This window comes from Pomacea canaliculata, linkage group LG5, assembly GCF_003073045.1.
Source record: "Pomacea canaliculata isolate SZHN2017 linkage group LG5, ASM307304v1, whole genome shotgun sequence".
In the NCBI taxonomy this organism is placed as follows: domain Eukaryota; kingdom Metazoa; phylum Mollusca; class Gastropoda; order Architaenioglossa; family Ampullariidae; genus Pomacea; species Pomacea canaliculata.
Genome location: NC_037594.1, coordinates 14,926,126 through 14,947,168, shown reverse-complemented (window position 1 = coordinate 14,947,168; position 21,043 = coordinate 14,926,126). Strand labels below are relative to the sequence as shown.

The 21,043-nt window shown below is 38.1% G+C and overlaps 2 protein-coding genes across 6 annotated transcripts; one reads left to right on the top strand and one right to left on the bottom strand.

The window, feature by feature from the left end:
• The first annotated feature begins 86 nt into the window (after positions 1–86).
• Positions 87–14,268, top strand: LOC112564745 (2-hydroxyacyl-CoA lyase 1-like). 2 transcript variants are annotated; one of them, XM_025239783.1, is made up of 18 exons: positions 87–224; positions 1,175–1,279; positions 2,596–2,636; positions 2,953–3,033; positions 4,005–4,077; positions 4,601–4,678; positions 5,364–5,458; positions 7,361–7,473; positions 7,630–7,765; positions 8,421–8,526; positions 8,914–8,997; positions 9,139–9,246; positions 9,530–9,583; positions 10,190–10,290; positions 11,034–11,192; positions 11,833–11,937; positions 12,552–12,738; positions 13,104–14,268. In XM_025239783.1, exons 2-18 carry the CDS (start codon positions 1,187–1,189, stop codon positions 13,134–13,136), a joined length of 1,647 nt encoding a protein of 548 aa, XP_025095568.1. In that variant the 5' UTR covers positions 87–224; positions 1,175–1,186; the 3' UTR covers positions 13,137–14,268. The 2 variants fall into 2 exon arrangements, with proteins under 2 accessions (XP_025095568.1, XP_025095567.1); XM_025239782.1 differs by lacking the exon at positions 87–224 and adding an exon at positions 281–450.
• LOC112564744 (solute carrier family 40 member 1-like) lies at positions 13,917–20,754 on the bottom strand. 4 transcript variants are annotated; one of them, XM_025239778.1, is made up of 11 exons: positions 20,591–20,754; positions 19,964–20,035; positions 19,763–19,832; positions 18,870–19,029; positions 18,275–18,517; positions 17,710–17,925; positions 17,047–17,303; positions 16,485–16,683; positions 15,609–15,859; positions 14,971–15,307; positions 13,917–14,554 (listed from the first exon to the last, which is right to left on the bottom strand). In XM_025239778.1, exons 3-11 carry the CDS (start codon positions 19,814–19,816, stop codon positions 14,268–14,270), a joined length of 2,004 nt encoding a protein of 667 aa, XP_025095563.1. In that variant the 5' UTR covers positions 19,817–19,832; positions 19,964–20,035; positions 20,591–20,754; the 3' UTR covers positions 13,917–14,267. The 4 variants fall into 4 exon arrangements, with proteins under 4 accessions (XP_025095563.1, XP_025095562.1, XP_025095565.1 ...); XM_025239777.1 differs by lacking the exon at positions 19,964–20,035; XM_025239780.1 differs by lacking the exon at positions 19,964–20,035 and having other exon boundaries at positions 15,708–15,859; positions 20,591–20,753.
• Between the last annotated feature and the right edge of the window lie 289 nt (positions 20,755–21,043).

Here is a 21,043-nt window from a genome sequence, read left to right as displayed (position 1 = left end):
CTTCTGTAGCTGGCTGGTTGGTTGGTTTGGCGGGAAAATGCTTTCACTTATACATGTAGGTGATTTCGCACTGAGGAGGGATCAGGGGGGAACAGGCCGTGTTTTACGCCGAGCCAGCAACTACGGGCTACGGCTGTATCGCGGCAAGTCAACCAGCCTGTAAACAGATGCCACATGCTGATAAAGAACGGCGTGTCCAGGACGAGATCTGAACCCAGGACAGAGTAACATAATAATTATCGTTGTAGAACAAGATTAATTACGTGTATCACTTACACCTCGAGCCATCGAGAACACAGACTTGCTAACGCAAAGGGAAGTCACTCTCACACTCTGGGCTAAAGTTCAAAGAACATGGCGTCTGCTAGAGAAACTGCAAGCAAAAGACAAATAATAGACGACCATGAGGTTGACGGAGCAACAGTTCTAGCACGTGCGCTCAAAGAGCAGGTCTGAAAATATATATTGCCACAGAAGATATTAAAAGCATTCAGAAATATTAGTTTGCTCAACTGCCTGCTGAGTAGATCAGAGAACAAACGTTTGCATACTGAAATCGCGAAGCAATTTATGATGTTATTGGTAGTGTCAAGCAGAAACAAAAGTAGAGATGTTACGTATTCTATCACAAATGTCCAAGAATTTAAGTTTTAGAATTTTTTAAAATCTGATTCTATCTTATTACTAAATCAAAGTTGATTCGCTATGGTAGGGAAAATATATTGTTTTCCTACCTTGTACAATGTAAAAATACTGTTTCAAACTTGCCTTTAACTCAAGTAGAAGAATGATCAAGTTATAAATCATAGAACAAATAATCAGTACTTGATAAGGTGATGATTACAAAGATGACTCATTAATAAGGATTTAAGATATACTAGAAGAGTTGGCTACCTCATACCTGTCATTATAAAGCTAATTAAACAATACACTGTACAACCTATATATACTGTTCTTTAAAACTCTCTCTTTGAAGTGTAATGTTAATGTACACTGTATCATGTATATTTACTGTTTAATTTATTATGTACAATTTTTAGTGCATAATATTGAGCAGACTCGATCTTTACTTGAAAAGCAAATTTTTTAGAACTTTTAGTGACATGTTACTCTAGAGCAGAAGAAATGATGAGTATGAATTTCAAATCAAAATTAAATTTCTGATTTTTCATAGGGCATACAGTATATGTTTGGTATTGTGGGTGTTCCTGTATTTGAGATTGCTACAGCAGCCCAAGCAGCAGGCATCAAGTTTATTTCAATGCGTAATGAGCAGGCAGTAAGTATTCTTAAAGATCCAGGCAATACAGGTGTGAACTAAACAGGGTTTTTATTAATGACATGCACAAATCATGTTAAAATTATTATGGAATTGTCAATTAGTTTCTCAGTAAATTTTCAGGTGATTCAAATATATTAATAATAATTGAATTTATATATAGTACATTTTCCAACATGGAGGTGAGCTCAGTGCGTTCTACAAGATAGGACAATAGGTAGTGGTACCTGATGACCAAGGAGAGTATCACAATCAGGCAAGAATGTAAACACACATTCACAGTGAACATTGCTAGGAACATGAAGAAACACAGAGATGAGAAGGTGGAGAAAGTAATAGTCAAAGTAAACATATAACACTATGTTTCTGAAAGAGATAGGTTTTAAGTCCTGACTGGAAAACATGTGTTGTCTCTGCTGTATGGAGAAACAGAGACCGTACATTTCAGCAAATGAAAATGAGGTGATAGCCGAACCTGTCCAATCTGATACATGGGACAGTGAGAATACTAGTGCAAGCAGACCAAACTGACTTGCTGGGCTTGTAGTCTGATGATACAAGCTCAGATTGGGGTGAGGCCATGAACAACACAATACAAATTTAGGACAAACTTGAATTCAATGTGAGCCCCAGCTGGTAGCCACTGCAGGTAGTCTAGAAGTGGTGTGACATGCTCAGCCTTCTGCTTGCAGAATACAGTGCAAACAGCAGTGTTCTGAGTTCTCTAAAGTTTGTCAAACAGGCAGTCAGGGTGATCAACAAACCAATGGTCAAGCCTAGACATACTGACATAATTTGCTTGGTGGAAGCAACAGAGAGGACAAGCCTAATGCTGCTGATCCTACACAGGATCTTGCAGAGTTAATATGATTCTCCAAAGACAACGATGTGTCACCAATCCAAGATCAACACTGCTTGACCATGACCGAGCTTGCTCCACCTGGAAACATTCAAAAAGTGGAGGGTCTTCCTACCGATTTTTGCTTTACAAATGATAATTTTTGTTACAGTTGAAACAAATGATAGAACTGATGTTGACTAAACTCCTTTTTATCACAAGCATCTCTTAAAACATGCCTCAGGTTTTCTTGCAATGCTTGATGGTTCTTTTTCAGTCCCACTGAATAGACCACCTTTTATTTAAAAATGTCTATCATAGCAAAAATTTTCACTTCAAGTAGAAAATTGCTTTTCATTTACTAAATAACAGAAATGACTTTGTGACAATATATTATAGCTTTAGTTCTTATGACTGAATCATTTATAGTGAACTCTATATGTAGCTATACTATTTAACAAATCAATAAAAATTGCAGGCTTCCTATGCTGCCTCTGCCATTGGGTTCCTTACAAGAAGGTTTGCTTTTTTATTTTAGCACTTAGAGTATAATCTTAGACCTGTTTTGTTTCTTAAAACATTTTCTTTATGCACCTTTTTTAACTTAACAAGCTTCAGGTACATATACCTTAAACAGATTTCAGTACAAACAGCTCTTGTTTCACTCTCTCAGATTATTTTTGTGGGTCTCCCTCACTGCCCCTCCCCCTATACATACATATATGCATACATTTTGTTATTCAATTTAAAAGCATCTTGACATGTATTTTGTCTACCCTATTCTCTACATTTGGATGTGAAGAATTCTTTTCTTTTGTGTTTCATTCATTACTAGGCCAGCAGTATGTTTGACAGTGTCAGGTCCTGGAGTTATCCATGCCTTTGCTGGGATGGCCAATGCACAGGAAAACTGCTGGTGAAACATTAAGGATATTTATATTTTCTCTTTAATTCTTTAAGTATTCATACTTCTTACATTCTTACATGTAGTCTTCGTTCTAGTTGCAGAGGAAAAAACAATAAAAGTATATATATGTGTGCATAAATAAACTGCATTAGTATACAGTGGCAAGAGAATAAATGGGGATGGGTGTGTGAGCGAGAGAGTTAGAAGTCATGATTTGAAAATCAGCCAATTGCTACCAATGGAAAGTAAGTACATGAAACCTACAGAATCAAAACTTTTGGTAGTATTACTGGGTGCGTAATGTTTCAAGCTAAAACTTCATATTTTATGGTGTCCAGTCACTTAATCCCAAGACACTTAATCCCCTAGACTTTTAATGCCTAAGCACTTAATCCCCAGACGCTTAATCCCCTAGAATTAGCAACATTGTAGAGAGATACAAGTCAATGGATTGTCTTCTTTACCTCCGATCATTAGCTTACCTGTCATATTGATTAACAAAAATTACCTCGCAAACACTTAAGACCAATTTTCATATCATATTGTTGAAGAACATTGAATTTACTAGCTTATATGAACTTTAACTAATGTTGTAGATGTTCAAATGACGTTGAAGTTAATAACATGATTTAAATATTATTAATGTGTATCAATATTTATTTTAATTGTAAAACTTATTGTGATGTTTATATGGAAACAATTATTTGAATTTCAATTGAATTTTTCGCTGACTTCATAATTTTTATAGTTAAGGGTTTTGTTTAGGGATTAAGTGCTTAGGGATTAAATTCATCATAAAAGTCTAGGGGATTAAGTGTCAAGGATTAAGTGTCTGGGGATTAAGTGACTGGAAATCATATTTTATATGGTTTGAAGAAAATAAAAATTTTGTAAAAACTGTTTTGCGTTTCTTGCCTTGAGTTTACATGGAAGGTGATGCGATACCACATTGGGATACTCCTAATGTTTACCTTGTGCAGGCCTTTAATTGTCATCGGTGGGTCATGTGACAGGAACCAAGAGAGCATGGGAGGATTTCAAGAATACCCACAGGTTTGGTTTTAGAGATGCTTTTACTACGAATAATAATAATAATAACGAGAAAGACCTCTGTCCATACATCTTTGTCTTAGTGGGACTCACAGAAACTTGGTGTCATAAGGTGAGCAAGAAGTCATTTGGGCATATAGATGGGAGTGAGTTTGGAGAGGTACTGAGGACCAGTCCCAGAAATGACAAAGTGGAAGGTTTGTAGGCCATACGGTCCATGACTGACAGCCAGTGAAGAGAACGAATGATAGGCGGAATATATTCATATCTAGATGGTCTGCAGATGAGGCAAGCAGCATTATTCTGGATCCTTTGAAGTCTATAGAAACGATACTTGGGAATTCCATCTAAAAGAGAATTACAATAGTCCCTCCTTGATAGCACAAAGACGCAGATTAGAGTTTTAGTTGCAATTTAGAAAAATGAGTTATCACAGTTCTACCACCTGCTTCAACTGTAGAGATGATTATCGTTTGTAAAGTGAAAATCAGTAGGTGGGGCCTTCATTCTTTTTGTATGCTTTCAGGTGGAGCAAGCCCGACCATATTGTAAATTTTCAGCACGGCCAAGCAGTGTTGATAAGATTCCTTTCTACATTGAAAAGGTGTGTTCTTGAAATTTTTTTTTAACTTCTAAACCTCATCCTAAATGTTCAAGCTGATAAAAAATATTGAATTTTTTTCAGTAATGATAATCATTATTTATTTTTCAAACAGAACCATGCCCTGTCATTGAAAGTTAACATGTTTACAACATGTGTATTTGTCATTATGAGATTTAAAGGATATTGAAAGGTATGGGTGCCATCAGTTGTCCATTTTAACATAGATTTACACTGCAGACATAGGAAAAGAAGAGGACAGGTTTATTTCAATTCAGGCTTCTTGAAAATTTGCATTCTTTTGTCACCATCATTTAAAAAAGTGAGAAAACTTAATGGTTAATCAACTATTTTTAACACATGGTGTAAGTTATTTTATGTCTGTTTTAGTGAAAATAATTTCATGCAAATATTCTAATTGTATTATACCAGAATACTTGGCCAACTGATGGGTGCTTGAGCTATGCAGTCTCACATGGCGAATACCATCACTTAAATTGTCTCTGAAAACAAATTATAGACTGGTATAGACTGGTTTCTCTAATTTTCAATGTTTTAAAATGTTGCAAAGTCATTATGACAAGTTTTCTGTATTACATCAAGTGGAGATTAGAATATTTTTCTTCACTATGTACAGTTTTACATCAAGGCTTTTAGTGCTGGGTAATGATGGGATTTGTATTTGCAGGCTGTCAGACAGAGCACATTTGGACGTCCAGGAGTTTCTTACATTGATTTGCCTGGAGATATGATTGCTGGAAGAGTACCTGAGAAATCTTTAAGGTACTTTTGACTCATAATGCATGTTCAAACTATTTAAATTAGAAATAAAGGTTTACACTTAATAAGAAGAATACAGTTGATCAAATTTTGTATTTATGAAATTTAAAAAAGAACTCGTTTCTTGCAGAAATACCATGCTGGAGCTGTTTTTGATTGCCTCTGTCTCAGCTTCTCATTGCCTTAAAGTAGTAGAGCCATTTTTAGTGTTTGTAATTGCAAACAATTTTTGGTGATACATCATTACTGAGGTTTTGCTGCCATAAAATGTGCCTCTCAGAGAAGTGGACATTCCCTTACAATTGTCCATTAGAATGCCTTTGTCCTTGAAAATGGAATATACTCATTATCATTGTACTTGAAAGGGACCTGAAAAGCATATAATCATAATAGTTAAGGTATGTACAAAGTGCCCACTCCTGCTTCAGCAATTCATGGTTAAAGAATATTCATTTTGTGTAGAGTAATTATTGATTAACGGTGGGACACCATCAGTCCACTGATCTAGTTTCCTTATTGTTAATGGCCAGCCACCACCAGTTGGTGCAGCTTACCTTGTGGTGGTGTGGAGAGCTATGTCAGCAGGAGCCTTGCGCTCCTGGCAGGTCTAACCAAGCCGAAAAGGTCTGTCAGGGAAGAGGCCAGACTAAAATTTTGGACCCTGGCCCTGCAGGTTGGGGGTTTTGCTTTGGGCTAACAACACACTCATAAAAAAAAGCTGTTACAGAAACTGCAACAGTATCACAAGGGACTGGTCAGGAAGATTCCTCTCTAGAAGAGCTTATGATGCATGCTGGTGAAAGCCTTAGGTAAGCCAGCTCGCTGACTCATCTTTTGATGACCAAGGCAAGAACCAGGATAAGGACCTGGAACATCAGAACCCTCTATGAAAGTGGCAAGTCAGCTCAAGTGGAAAGAAAAATGAGAAAATACAACATCAGGGTTCTTGGGTTATGCAAAACCAGATGGAATGGAAGCGGCCAGACCAGACTAACATCAGGAGAAATCATTATTTACTCTGGCCACAAAGACCTGGACCACGATCCTACACAGGGAGTAGTACTGCTGATGTCAACAGAGGCAACAAAGGCACTGATGACTTTGGAACCAGTCTCGCCATGGCTCATGTCAGCAAGATTCAACGCTTCACATATCTGGGGAGCATCATCACAAGGACGGTGAAGCAGACAATGCCATCAAAAGCTGCATCAACAAGATCAGGCATGCTTTCAACAGCCTACGCCCCATCTGGAACTCCCAAGCATTATCCTTCCTCAATAAGACCCGCAACTTCAACGCATCTTCAACTGAATTGTGTTCTTTCATGGAAAAGGATCTATTCTTGAAACTGCAATGTAATATTGAACTTTATGTGAACTGTGAACTTTGTATATATGTGTGCTAACTTGACAAGTTGAAAATAAGTGAGGATCATAATTATGCCACAGTCATTGATTTAGGGATCCTTGCTGTATATATCAATATGATTGTCTTTTTATTTTAAATATGTCTTTGGTTCTTATTCAGCCATTGTTGGGTGTTTGTTGCAAAAGAGTGATTGTGTAATGTTTTGTAACATCTAGCAGTTATAAGTTATCCATTGTGAGACAGTACCTATTACAATACACACATTAAAGAACACATGTGAGTGCATATCCACACACACAGACATGCTATGGGAGAAGAAAAGGGTAAGATTTTAAAGGATAGGAGTGTAGATGAAAAAGAACAAGTGCAATTTTAAAATATGAGCAATAGATACACAGTGCAATTTTCAACCCAAATAAATTTAAAAGTCCTGTGATTTTTCTGCAACATAATAAATTTGCAAGAAAGATGTAGAGTTGTTTTGATGGAGTGTAATGAAAGCCTTAAGTAAATTTAAAACGAAATAATCTTTTTCAGATTTATACACTCTTGTCCTTCTCCACCTCTAATGTGTGCCAGCATGAGCAGTGTTGTTAAAGCTGTTGATCTGCTGATTGGTGCCCAGAAGCCACTTATTGTAATTGGCAAAGGCAAGTATGTTCCACCAAATATCCAAACAATAAGGCTGACATTATCCATGTGTGTAAATAAAAAGTTTAAAAATATCTGCTCATTTTTTATGCAGATCATAAAGAGAAAAAGTGTTGCCAGCCTTATTACAACATCACAGTGTTTCATGTTTTTAGGTGCTGCCTACTCAGGAGCAGAATGGGTTATTCGTGATCTAGTGGACACAACTCGCCTACCTTTCCTTCCCACACCTATGGGTAAAGGTGTTGTGCCCGACAACCATCCCCTGTGTGTAGCAGCTGCCCGTTCCAAGTTAGTGAAATAATGATTGTCTTTTTTTACATGCATGTGTTTGATAGATCACTTATAGGTATCCTTGCCATCAAATCCCCTTCCAAGTGTAAAATTATTTTAAATGAGTAAGCTCACTACAAGATGCACGTTCCCAAAATCTGATCAAATTTTCTGTTTTGAAATACAGGCCTTTGAGCATTGCAGTTTTCCTGGGTTTTGGAATAGAGGCAAAAAAGGTCATTTCCTATGACATTACAAATGGCAGCTTACGAATTGGGCAATGCCTTGTTAGAATGTGGTCTAAGCTCTCACACTGGCTTTAGCAATGTAGAAGTACAAATTTAGGTCAGTCTATATACATGTACTTTTAAACAAAAATTTAAAATTTGCTAAGCATTTTGTAACAAATAACATCGAGTATATTCTGTAAACTTGCTGAAACCTAGCTGTAAGAGTAATTTCATGTTTGAGTGTTATATATCAACCAATTATTTTAAGATGACTTCATTAAACTTTAGCCAAGTGCAACTGGCAAAATGTGTAGCTCAATTTAATACAGAATCTAACCATTTTGTCCCGATGGAAAAACTAAACTTGTAAGAACTCTTTTTGTTTGCCTTTTTGTTCATTTGTATTGCATAACATATCAAGAATTGCATTTTTTTAAAAAAAGGGCATTGCAAGAGGCAGATTTAGTACTTTTGCTTGGAGCCAGATTGAACTGGATTTTACATTTTGGAGCCCCTCCACGTTTTCGTCCAGATGTCAAGATTATTCAAGTTGGTATTTACTATACGTATTCAATAATTTCATGTTGATAGTTTCATTCTTGATATAGGCAAAGAGTTTGGATATATCTTTTCTGTGATGTAATATATAAATTGGTCAGTATTTCAAACATCATTAATCTTGGTCTTCTTCAACTGTTTTGGTGTTTGACCTTGTTCAAAAAAAATCTTTTAAATCTTAGAGAATAGCATGGGACAGTGCTTATGACAGCGTTTTGCAGATAAATTTCTGATGTGTTCATTCATCAGGGTTTCCAATTATGGAATTAACCAGTATGACCATTGAATTTCATATGCTTTGCTTGTATGTCAGTGGGTCCTCTTGTATTCTGTCTTTACATGAACAGGCTGTAATACACTCTGTCCTTATGTGAACAGGTGGATATATGTGCAGAGGAAATTGGCAACAATGTTTATCCTGTTGTTCCACTATTGGGGGACATCAGTGCTGTTGTACAACAGGTTTGTTGCATTTGTGTGTGTGTGTGTTTTAATGAGGGAATAGGAATTTATATCCAAGAATAGTGTGTATTTGCACATGTGTGCATTTGTGTGACTATTTGCACCTTACAGAGTATAAGTTCAGCCCTTCTTTTGTTCCAGCTTCTAGATGAGTTCCAGAGACGCACAAAACAATTCCAGTTCAGTGCTTCTTCCCCATGGTGGGAAACATTAAATGCAAAAATTAATGAAAATCAAAAGAATGTGGAGGTATGGTTTAGTCTTCATATTTTAGGTTTCATCACTATTGTAAAAAAAAAATTATTATATTTTCCAGAGAATTATCAAACATTTGCAGCATCTAGCATTATTTTGATCACATAAGTTTCTTTTAAATCATTTATCAATTATTTTATTAGGAATTACTTCTGGTACAAACTGCCATTATGTTGATTTAATCTCAGTTTGTCATTCATTAGCTCTTATTAGAAGATTTCATATAACTTGAGAGCATTGCTACTTCTAATTATCACTGATTGTACTTCTAACTCAGGCCATGTCTGCTGATCATTCTGTGCCTCTCAACTACTATGCAGCATTTTCGGAAGTATGTGTATACGATTTTTAGGGAACAATTTTTTTTAGGGAGTACCATAAGATGGAAATGTGTGTGTTTGAAAGTTTGTGTGATTGTGTGTCCGCCTGTTTACATATGTGTTCACATTTTTTCATATGAATTCATCCATACATACATGTCTATCTTCATTTGCCTATATGCATATGTATCAAAGTTGTATGACAATTTCATGCCGTAGTAACATGTCCATATAAGATACATGAACTTGTAGCTTGATACTAAAAATAAGAAGCCATCTTAAAACTGTGCTTAATAATTGAATAGCACAATATTGAGTAACTTCTTTTGGTAGCCTTTTTGGTTTTGTGAATTATCTTTTCTATTCATCAACAGATTCTGAAATTCGCACTGCTGTAAATTATGGGTTATCAGGAACTGAGTTCTGTACACATAAAACATAATTTTTAGCAAATAAAGATAGCATGTTTGGCATTATATAATTGTAATGAAAAAATTCTTACTCTGTGACATAATTTGAATGAAAAAATATGTAAACATTCTGTTATGTTTGCAGTTAAAAATGTTGAGTTTTCTTTGTTTCACATTAAATTAGATTGTTCTTTGTGCATGCTATAGATACAAAAAGTCTTGCCCAAGGACTGCATGATTGTTAATGAGGGGTCTAACACCATGGATATTGGACGAACCATGATGCCCAACATCTTGCCACGACACAGGTCAGCACACCTGACTAAGTAGAGTCAATAACACAAAGGTGTGATCCATGTCAGAACTTTGATAAAAGGTACAGGTCATCCCATGACTTTTTCAGCTCACTAGGGAGTGATGTGTTAGAGACCTTACCTTTTGGGGGGCCAGCTTTAAGTTAGGATGGTGCCCATCTCCTCTTAATCAGTGTCTTACCTACTCCAACCCTCTATGAAGTCGGATATCCATTCCTGCCAGCTAGGTTGATTGGGGGTAAGTTTGCTGCAATACATGAGTATTATGTGTGCCCCTCTCAGTTCAGATGCCAGCATTCTAACCACCTGGCTAACCACTGCTTCCCTTGAACATCATGCATTAAAATGTTGTCTAGCATATTGAGCTTAGCAGATGTAAAGGTCAAATACATGGGTGGTAGCTGAACATAACACAAGCACATGCACATGCACATCTGCTTCTGGTAATTATATAATATAAAATATTTCTTACAACAGTCGAGTACCTGCCATTTGCTTGTTCGTTAAATATCATTTTCTTGTCAGTATTGGAGGGAATAGGTTATTTCAGCTTACAGCTCTTGCAATATATCAGTTTACAAAGAAGTCAATCAGATTCATGATCTGTGGTCAATAGCTGCAGTTATTGAAATTTATAAGAAAGCCAAGCATAGTAGGATCTTAATGTTGTCCTTTCAATATTTCTTCCAAGTAGAGAGCTCTGTTACAGACTGCTGTACAGCTTCTATTGTTGTCAGATTGGATGCAGGCACATTTGGCACTATGGGTGTTGGAATTGGCTTTGCTGTGGCTGCTGCTATATGGTGTCGTGACTATGCTCCTGGCAAGCGTGTAGTTTGTGTTGAAGGAGACAGTGCCTTTGGTTTCTCTGGAATGGAGATTGAAACATTGACAAGGTAGGAATTATAGGTTACTTATCTGCTGCTTTTGCAATTATTATTAGCATCATTCATGTTATGACATCACTGTATGACATCAAAGGAGACTAATTTTTTTTGTTTAGTATGTTAGAGGGTTATTTTTTTTGTAGCCAAGTGGTGGGGGTTGTGGTGTCACTGCCGAGTATCCTCTTTCGTGATGCCTCGGCAGGTCCCGCCAACAACTAACAATCACCCACTGGCCCCGTTAAAAACTAACAACAAACGGCCTACCAGTCCTCTACAATTTATTTACCATTACCATGGCAGTCAAATTAGAGAAAGGAATAGGAGCAGAATGTGATTTCTGCAGTTACTGGCTAATTCATGCTACTATATTCTACATATACCTTGGAGACCCTGGGATCCCCTACATAGCTTATTTTCATCAGACATTTTTCTTTTTGCTCTTGCAGGAATGACCTACTCTGATTTAGTCTTTTTTATCAGAAAAATATTTTATTTATATTGGAAGTATTGTCCAGGTTTGAAAATCTTAGAAATAGAAACATTCAACTAGCCAGCAAACGTAAGTTTGGTTTTAGAGTTTGTTACTCTGAATTTTTCAGAGATTTTCTATGTATTACCTAACAGTTACAGGACATAATTCTCTGTAAAGGTACAATCTTCCGGTGATAATTATCATACTCAACAACAATGGAATTTCTTTTGGACTGGGAGATGAAGCATGGGAATCACTGGCTGAAGGTGATCGCACTCTTACGTATGTGTAAATTTTATTCCTTTTCATACCTTCTCTTGCACTGTGGGGTTGATAGTGGGTGTGTGTGTGAATGCATGCATATGAGGGCTGTGGAAGGTAAGGCAGCAAGGGAGGAAAAAAGTTAGCTCTTGAAAAATGTGTTCTCTAACATCTTACTGCCCAATGACTTAAAGTTTAAAAGGTTACCTGTGTACATGTGAAAGATAAAGATGTAGTGAGAGCCTGTTGTTGACTAGCATCATCATCATCATATTTATGCTCGTTCATATTGACTGTACTAGAGACTTATCTGGTCAGAAAATGGTAGATGGAAAAGTAGAAGTATTGGCCTTTTTTCTTTAAACTTTTCAAGACATCATTTTTTTTTCCATATTACTGCAAGAAAAACCTGAAGTAAATTTTTACATCGTAATAATCTTCCTCAGTGTTTCTGCATTTTAACCAGATAGGATAAATGATCAATATGTGTTTGGTGAGTAATAGATATATATGCTACTATGTTTGGTCATTATCATGGCAAAGTTCATGTTTTGATCTCATTCTACTCATATAAATACCTGATAATTTTGTGAACAAAGTTTGTGCATCATCTGGATGCACTGTATTCTCCACAGAATTCCAGCAAATGCTCTAGCTCCATCAACTCGATATGAAAAGTTGATTGAGGCATTTGGGGGTACTGGATACATAGCAAGAACTGTTGATGAGCTGCATAGTAGTCTGAAGGAAGCAATGGCAGATACAGAGAAAACCTCCATAGTTAATGTTATGATCAATCCTATGGCACAACGCAAGACACAGGTTTGTTACAGTGTAACTGTGCATGTATGTGCATGCAATTATATATGTGAATGTATATGCCATGTGCATGTGTGTGTGTATTAATTGAGTTTATTTGGTCTTAGATTTACGTAGATTTCAATGAGGTAAAATAATGATTTGGCAAAGTATTTGTCTTTTTTTTCTTTTTATATATAATCTTCTCATAACAGATTGAAGAAATTTTATAATTTTATATAACTTGGAGATGACTGCTTTTAAAGAACACTTTAAAATTATCCATGTATATATATTATTTTTAATTAAAACCATTGTATTATAGATAGATTTGTGAAATTTGAAAGTTTATTTTGAAGGATTTATTTATTTTGTCTACTGTTTTTCAGGAATTCTTTTGGCTTACAAAGTCCAACCTGTGAAGTAAAATCTTTAACAAGTATACAAGTATACTGTACTCAAGGTTCACTGAACAGATATTATTAACATAAGTGTTGGCGGATTGCAATGATTTGAAAATGATGTCAAATGTTCAGTCATGTTCATGGCCACAATACATGGATTAGAGTTGCACTGCTGAAACGTATGCTTCTTATATACGTGTAATGCGGTTAACCAGTTCCAGAAGATTAAGTGGCATTGAGATTTAATCCAGTTAACCATGATTATTTTTATGCCTGATGGCATGTGACAAAATGCTTTTAAAATTGTTTTCATTATTTTATTAACGACAGTTTTAGTATATTGACTGCAAATGATGCCCTTATAATGAGAATTTTAAAACACTGTAAATTGTGATTTTTGTTACATCAGTGTTATCCCTTTTTTATTGTCTGGAGGTTAACAAGGTCGACATTTGGTCAAATTGTCACTGGTTCAAAGCCTATTATCAAACTGCAGCTGTAAAACTGTAACTTCTTTTCGCTCAGGAGAAATGGATGCCTTTGACATGCATATCCTAGATCAGTGAATCACCGCACATGTTGACTAGGCTACAAGACCACTAACCTTAAAATAAGTTGGTCATCTTACAATGAACTAAAAGGAATTTTTATCTTCATAAAAGCCACTGATTAATTCAGTGTATGATATTAATGTTTGGGAATTATCAAAGCATTAAATTTTTGTGTTTATATGAAACATATTCCAGCTTACATATAAGCAATATTTTTAATTCACCATGAATAAATAACAGAGATATGTTGCAAACACAAATCTATTTTATATGAGAAATTATAGTGTGTCAATTTACAGCATAGTCTATGGGAGGAAATACCAAGTTTGAGGATTAGAAAGAAAAGATGGTGTGCATAATGTGTATGTGTATGTGTGTGTCAGGGTGGATGGGTAGATAAAAAAATGCATGTGCTTGCATGCATTCATACATGGACAAGTGCACTCAGATATTGTATAATCTTGTATACTTGAGGGATGGAAGAAAATAATCCACGATTTTATGGACAAAGTGTTGGATGCAATCAATAAAATTAGTAAGAATTGTGAAAGAGATAGAAAAAAGTATGAGCTTGGTATTCAAGGAAAATGGCAGCTTGTCATAATGTGTTGTAGCCAGACGGTAATGGCCTTTCAGTCTTGTAAAAGTGGCAGAATTTACGGAAAAATATAGCATAAAGAAGCCAACCAAGACAGATGAAGGCGTATGATATAATGATAAGGAAGCCAAATGTTTCTGTATCTGGTATGGCCACCACCAGCAGAAACTTCAAAACATCCATTAGTTTGTTGAGAGAACTTTGGACCCCATTGACGATCCCTCGCTCATTTTCCTTCACGGACTCCAGAAAAAGTTGTGTAATAGAAAGGTCCGCCATCCATAGCCCTGTTTTTATGAGAAATTGAAAGGATACAATATAAAAGAAATGAACAGTTTCATCATTGTATAGATTACGGGATGTTTAAATGTTTGTCATTTGTGTGCTAATCGAATAAAATATTTTTGTGATGTAAGGCAGTTGGATATTCATGCTTTTACTGGTGTGATTAGTTAGATTGTTTGCGCTTATTCAGCATTCTATATTTATTTTTTTTAATTTGCTTTGCATAATTTTTTTAGTCTTTTATATAAAGCACGGTGAGTCTGCCTTTAATTAGTATATAGCCCTCAATCAAAGTACCATCATGATGATTGTTATTTGTGGTGTCTTAAGGTGACGCCACTGTATTTGATAAAGATCTTCAGGCACGAAGCTCAACACAAAATACTGTAAACATAAAGGAAGCATGATATAGTGTTACCAAATCTCGCCAACACGATTCCAGCCATCAGGAAAATGACGGACACATAGGAAGTGGGGCCTCTGCCTATCTCTGGCGGCAAGCTCGTGTCACTCCAAGTCACGCCATTAGGCACCTCATAACTTTGGCTTCCGATAGCAGCAAGGGTAAGGTTGCCGTGAAAGACGCTCGTCATCAAAATATCTGCAGTGGAACTCTCTTGGTACTTGGAAAGGCTGCCATGTAGTGTGCTGCTGCTCACTCGTACTGTTTCACCAGCAAAACGGGTGGCAAGTGTGTTACTGAGAGTGGAGATGTTATCGATGTCTTCGACCTTTGTCAAGTTCACGTCCCCTATCTGCCCAATAATATTCCCATTTATTTTCAGAGGATACATTAATATGCCTTTTTGAGCATGAATATTGAAGAAAAAAATAAACCATCACAATTATTGAAATATAGTACCACGTGTTAACAGCGGTAATAGCAATGGAAAATGCATCCTCCAGAATCGTACATGCGCATAAAATCCCTTGCATGCGTGCAAACTCGCACTTAAATCACAAAGAAACTGAGACCACTGAAGTAAAACTGATACTACTATTCCTGATTTTACTCACTTGAACCCCTAAATTATTGAGATTATTAGCCAAACTTACCGGTGTACTGTTGACCGCCAAAGCTTCCCTACAGCAAAACGGGTCGAAAGGACTTCCAGGCATCCAGATGGAGACGACACACAGCGCTAGGCAACTCACCTGGCAGGTAAGGGCTATAATTCCAGTGCGCGCCAATCCTGTGCGTCGGTGAAGAGCCGGGTAGACGCACGTGCCGATGAGGCCAAAGACAGCAGACACGCCCATCAGCACGCCAGTGATGGACTCCGAAACTCCTTGCGTCACGGCGTAAGCTTCACAGTTTTGAAAAAAAGGAGTTGAGTAGGTTAAGTCATGTTTATTCATAGAGATCACCTCCCCTGGTCCTCAGAGTCTGGCCATTAAAAAAAAATAATAATAAAATAAAGGTCTAAGACATTGATCGGAAGCCCATCCTGCCAAGCTCCGAAGGCGGGTGGTGGACCCCACTACAGGTAGCGTAGGTCTCACCGAAAGGTAAAAGAAGAAAATAAATTTTTACTTCATTGTCAATTACTGTTTTCGAACCTAAAATCCTACGAATTTTTTTTTAGGTGGGGGGGGGGGGGGATAACTTTACCGACAAGTGCGAAACTGCTATCTTTACCTCTAGAAATACATTTAAGTATTCATAACGATAGAATCAGAAGTATGACCAAATTGTGCAAAAGGCTATTGTACCAACACAAGTAGCTGCAACTAAGTGTTTAGTATTGTGCCAGCAATTACTCCAGAGTCCCCATCACGCTGAAAAATGGTGAAGGTTGACTTTCGCTATCTGGATTAATTCCCACAGCTGTTGAGAGTAATGAGAATACTGCGTGTATTAAAAATATTGAGTGTGCTGAAGATGCTCATCGAATGTGTTTGGGATTATGTTGGGGTTTGCTGGGTGCTTACCCACGGTAATGTTGTCGAAGCCAAGGACCGTCATATAGAGACAGGCGAGGGCCAGCCCAGCTAACGCCACGTTGTACTGCATGTACGTTCGCCAGCCTCTGTACAGTGTGATGACCTGGTATAGCAACCGTCCGCAGCACGACCTGTCCCGGCCCTGAGCGCGGGTCTTGCTAGCGCTCACTTCACACGTGATTGAGTTCTGTGGGGGGTCATGATAGAAAAGGGAAAATAATCATTGAAGGTATATGGGAGGGGGGAGGGATGGGTGGAAAGGGGAGAGATCAGCGACATAACATGATTGAATGAGAGAAGTTCTAATTTCTAATGCATAAAATGAATAAAATGGCAAGTTCTTTACGAGTTCTCGTTGGTGGAGGGAGAGAGAGATGGGAGACAGACTGACTAACGCCCACAAGAAGATTTTATCTGCTTCTCGATACTATCGTCTAGAATTCATCGGATTATGAGTTAGACGAAGCAGATAAAGCAATATCCAAACAAATTACAATGTAGAATTGTAAACGCGTGCGATGACAAAATCGTTACACCTGAGGCAACTCACTTCGTCGAGTATGGGGCTAGCGACGCAATTTGCAGCCTCTGTGTTGAAAGTCTTCGAGTCCTGAGTATGTTGCTGCAGTAGAGGTGCAGCTTCTGAGTACTCAACAACATTGCTGGAATCCAAGAGCTTTTCTTGCGAGTTGTGTGCCTCTGCGGCGAATGGTGTCTTGCAGGCAGGTGTCTGTGAGAAGGACGTCTCCAGGTGCAGTTTGTCCTGTGCCGTGGCACTGGAGACGTTGGACCTCCTGACCACCTTCACTGGTTGCGGAACAAACGACACAAGAGATTTTGTTTGTCTGCTTGAGCAGGTCTTAAGTACGTGCAATCTGAGTTGAAGGAAGATAATAATTTCATGTACCTTAAGCTTCATGCTAGAAGTTTTACGAGATTGTTGATGACTGTGACAAACTATTGCGCCTTTCTACTGCTGCTTTGCAGCTGATCCTTGATAAATACTGACAGCTTGGGTTTGACCAAGTGCATAGATATGAGATACACTGACCAGCTGTAGCTCCGAAAGTACTCTCAGGATAAAATTATTTATGTACTTTTGTGTACAGGTACATGAGCTGATTTCGTTTGTCTGCCTTGGATACCTGCAGAGAAAACAATTAAAATGTTCATTATGAAATTTGCACTAGGGAATGTACTAGGAACAGCCAACCGTTGTTCTCGGGCCTGTCCTTGCGGGCGCTGAGTGCGGGCATGGTCTTGTAGACCTTCCACATGAGGTAGTACTCCAGTCCCACTGACGCCAGGTTCCAGCCAGCGATGAAGAGCGCACCGTTCTCAAGACCCGCGAATGTCATCACCTGCCCAGTGGCCACCGGAGCTAGGATGAGGGTCGTCTGATCGATGCGCCGAAGTACAGCGGTCATTTCTGACAAGAGTAGTCTGAACATTTTTTGTTGTTGTTTGCATATTTCCTTCGTTTTCTTTCTTTATCACTGAGACTTTGGTTAATAAACTCACGAGACAGCAGCTGCTAACATCAAGGATAATATATGCGGTCACATCAACACAAAAGCACAAAATTATAAACACAACCCCTCTTTTTGTAAAAGGGCCTGAATCGAAATAGGCTGTCATAAACATACGATGACAGATAGAGTGTCATCAGTGAGGCTTCAGATCTTATTTTGAGTACATTGTTTTTAACCCTCAGTTACTAATCAGGAGTCAGGAAGACAAAGACTCAGATGATGACAGTATGAATGGCCCTCACTTACTCGCCAGCGAGTCGGTATCGGTTCCACAAATCTTGACGATCCAGTCCCTCTCTACAGCGATGACGCGGGCCAGGCTGGCCAGGTCTGAGAGGATCGCTACGATGATGACGAACGCGTGACATAACGGGACAGCCCAGCCGCCCTCCACAGCGCTCAGCACGTCCTCCAGCAGTATGTAGGCGTACACCACACCGGCGCACAGCACCACGCAACAGTTCTGCAGGACGAGCGACAGCTGAGCGGCTTTGACACGCAAAGGGAAGGAGAAGGAAGGGGCAGATTTTATTATACATACTTTATTTTATTCTCTTAGTTAACATCTAGATATTGCTTTGTCGTTGTTTTTATGCCGACGTGTGAGAAATTGGTTTAAAACATAATTAATTCTCTTATATATATATAAACTGCTTATAAATTTCTAAACTAAAAAAAAGCCCTACATCTAAAGTAAAAATGGCTACCCTAAGCATTCATGCAATCCACCTCTGTTGGATTTTTTTTTTTAAGTTGGGAGAATGCTTCGTAGTAACTCACAAAGCTAGAATCACTGAAAAAGTGCAGAACGATAGCAAAGGAAATTGTTATTGAGCCAGACCCTTCAGTCTGGGTGTGGAATCCACCCAGTCTCCAACCAGGGCACCCAGAAGAAAAATGCTCAAGCCAGACGCCAAACCATACGTTGCAGGCAGCTGCAGATTTTCAGATGCGATCCTCACAAGAAAAAGGCCAACGCCAAAGGACCACATGCGATCGCCCTACAAATAAACAAATACATAGATTGTGGGAAGAAAAAAACTTTAAAAATCATGGTCCGACAGACTGTTAAAGGACGGAAGTATCCTTCAACACAGTGGTATAGAAAACTCTAGTATTTGCTTCTGGTCTCTAACCACTCAACTTCTACTTCCCCACCTAAAGAAAGGTGTCTATTTATGACACAAACACAGTAGTTTGATAAGAGATGCACGCGTTTACATGAATCCTTGTGGTCTTTCTTCAGTTTTGTTTGTGACCCCTTGTGACCTTCCAAAGCTGTTCTTACTTTAGCTAAGTTTTTATATAAATGTCATATTAAAAACATTGCCAAAAGTGGTCAAACGTTTGTCTGGTTAAGAACGACCTTTTGCGATTTCTAGTGAACAACTAATGCACACTAGCTGGAAAGTCGGTATAGACGGAGGGGCAAGGGGGGTGGGGTTGGATGAGAAGGTCGGACATCAAGGGTGGACGGACGGTAATATAGGTAAGCGAACAAACAGAAGTAGGAGCCAAAGGCAACGGCAGGGAGGAGGGTAAGGAGGGAGGACATTAAGTATAAACTGCGGTGTTTGGTCTCAAGGACAAAACGTAAACAACTTCAGCAGCAAGGCTTTTTTGTAAGGGCCAGATAAGGCACCAGCGTGCGTGCTAGCAGGTCCCCCATCTTTAGATCGAGTCACGCTCATCAAAAGATGGAAACAAACACTTATCCAGGTGTTTTGTACTTACCCATGCTGACAGGAAGTGGCTGAAGTAAACGTACAAGTTTGTTTTCTTGGTCATCGCGTGTCTGCTGATTCTGAGGATTAAAAATATACTTATTAATCTACAAAACAGTGACACGCCTATATATCATTTTACTAGCTCCACTCCTGAACATTCTTAAACTATTTATGTAATTAAGCCACTCTACAATAGGTTTCTTCTCACCACTTTTTCGCTTTGTTGAAGTTCGCCCTTAGAGTTCCAGTGTTTGTCTCTTTAATGCTTTCTCTTTAATACCTACACGTTTAATGAAATAATATAGGTTACTTGACATAACTGGGTATTATCTAGCTTTGCTCATTAATTTCTTGTCTGACGTAAGGCTAATTGATTCGTTGGACTTCATAATCACAATGTCAACCGTCTCAAAGACAGCATGGTCACACTTTGTCCTATTAACGACTCTAGCTAACAGTTCCGTGTAATAATAGACTCACAACGTGCATTTACTGTCGTCGTTACTTTTGTTTAATATTTACACATTTATCACCATTACGTCTGGGCAACTGTTATTACTACTGCTTGTAATAATAGCAGCAAGATTGTCATCACTTGTATATAGGTGCCTTATCAACGAAACTGACATGAACAGAGATATATATATATATGAGCTTTTTGTCTTTTACACACACACACGCGAGTTCTATAGATGATCAGCCGAGCGAGGTCCTGCACCTATAATTCCTTGTAAAGGAAAATCACCTCCTGTTTTGGTCTTTTTATCGAATCTATGCAAGTCTCAACTGAAGATGTTACCCAAAATTGACAAAGATTTATATAACATGCGCTTACATGTGTCCACGACTGCCTCGCTAGGTGTAAAACCTCCACCTGCCGTAGTCACATAGACATCATCTGTTTGTTGACCTCTGAACTCCCAGTCGGGTGTGGAGTAATGACTGCTACTTCTTTGTCCTGTATAGCGTATGTCGACGACATGACAGCCAGAGGTGTGAACGGGTGGTGGGTGGGAGGTGAGAATGAGAAGCGTGTGAGGAGCGTACACAAACAACATGACCTGATTAAAAGAAAACTAAAATAGGTAATGGGTATATATCTATAGTAACGTTGGCCAGGTTAAAATCTGATCGTATTCATAATTATTATGAGCTATTACCATACTGACTCCCTGAGGTACAGTCATGACAATCTGCCTCTCAACCATGAAAGATGGAAGTACTGTGAAATATGAACTTTATGCATGAGAAACTAGGTACGTGTTTGAGAGGATGGGAAAAAATTCAA

Bases quoted from the DNA above. Each gene is read 5' to 3' on its own strand.
- LOC112564745 (XM_025239782.1), top strand. From the start codon at position 355: ATGGCGTCTGCTAGAGAAACTGCAAGCAAAAGACAAATAATAGACGAC. The intron at 3,034-4,004 runs GTGAAACATTAA...TACCTTGTGCAG, and splicing joins AATGCACAGGAAAACTGCTG to GCCTTTAATTGTCATCGGTG. The intron at 9,584-10,189 runs GTATGTGTATAC...TGCATGCTATAG, and splicing joins ACTATGCAGCATTTTCGGAA to ATACAAAAAGTCTTGCCCAA.
- LOC112564744 (XM_025239778.1), bottom strand. From the start codon at position 19,816: ATGACCAAGAAAACAAACTTGTACGTTTACTTCAGCCACTTCCTGTCA. The intron at 15,860-16,484 runs GTAAGCACCCAG...AAAACTGTGAAG, and splicing joins CTTCGACAACATTACCGTGG to CTTACGCCGTGACGCAAGGA. The intron at 15,308-15,608 runs GTAAGTTTGGCT...ATTATTGGGCAG, and splicing joins TGGCGGTCAACAGTACACCG to ATAGGGGACGTGAACTTGAC.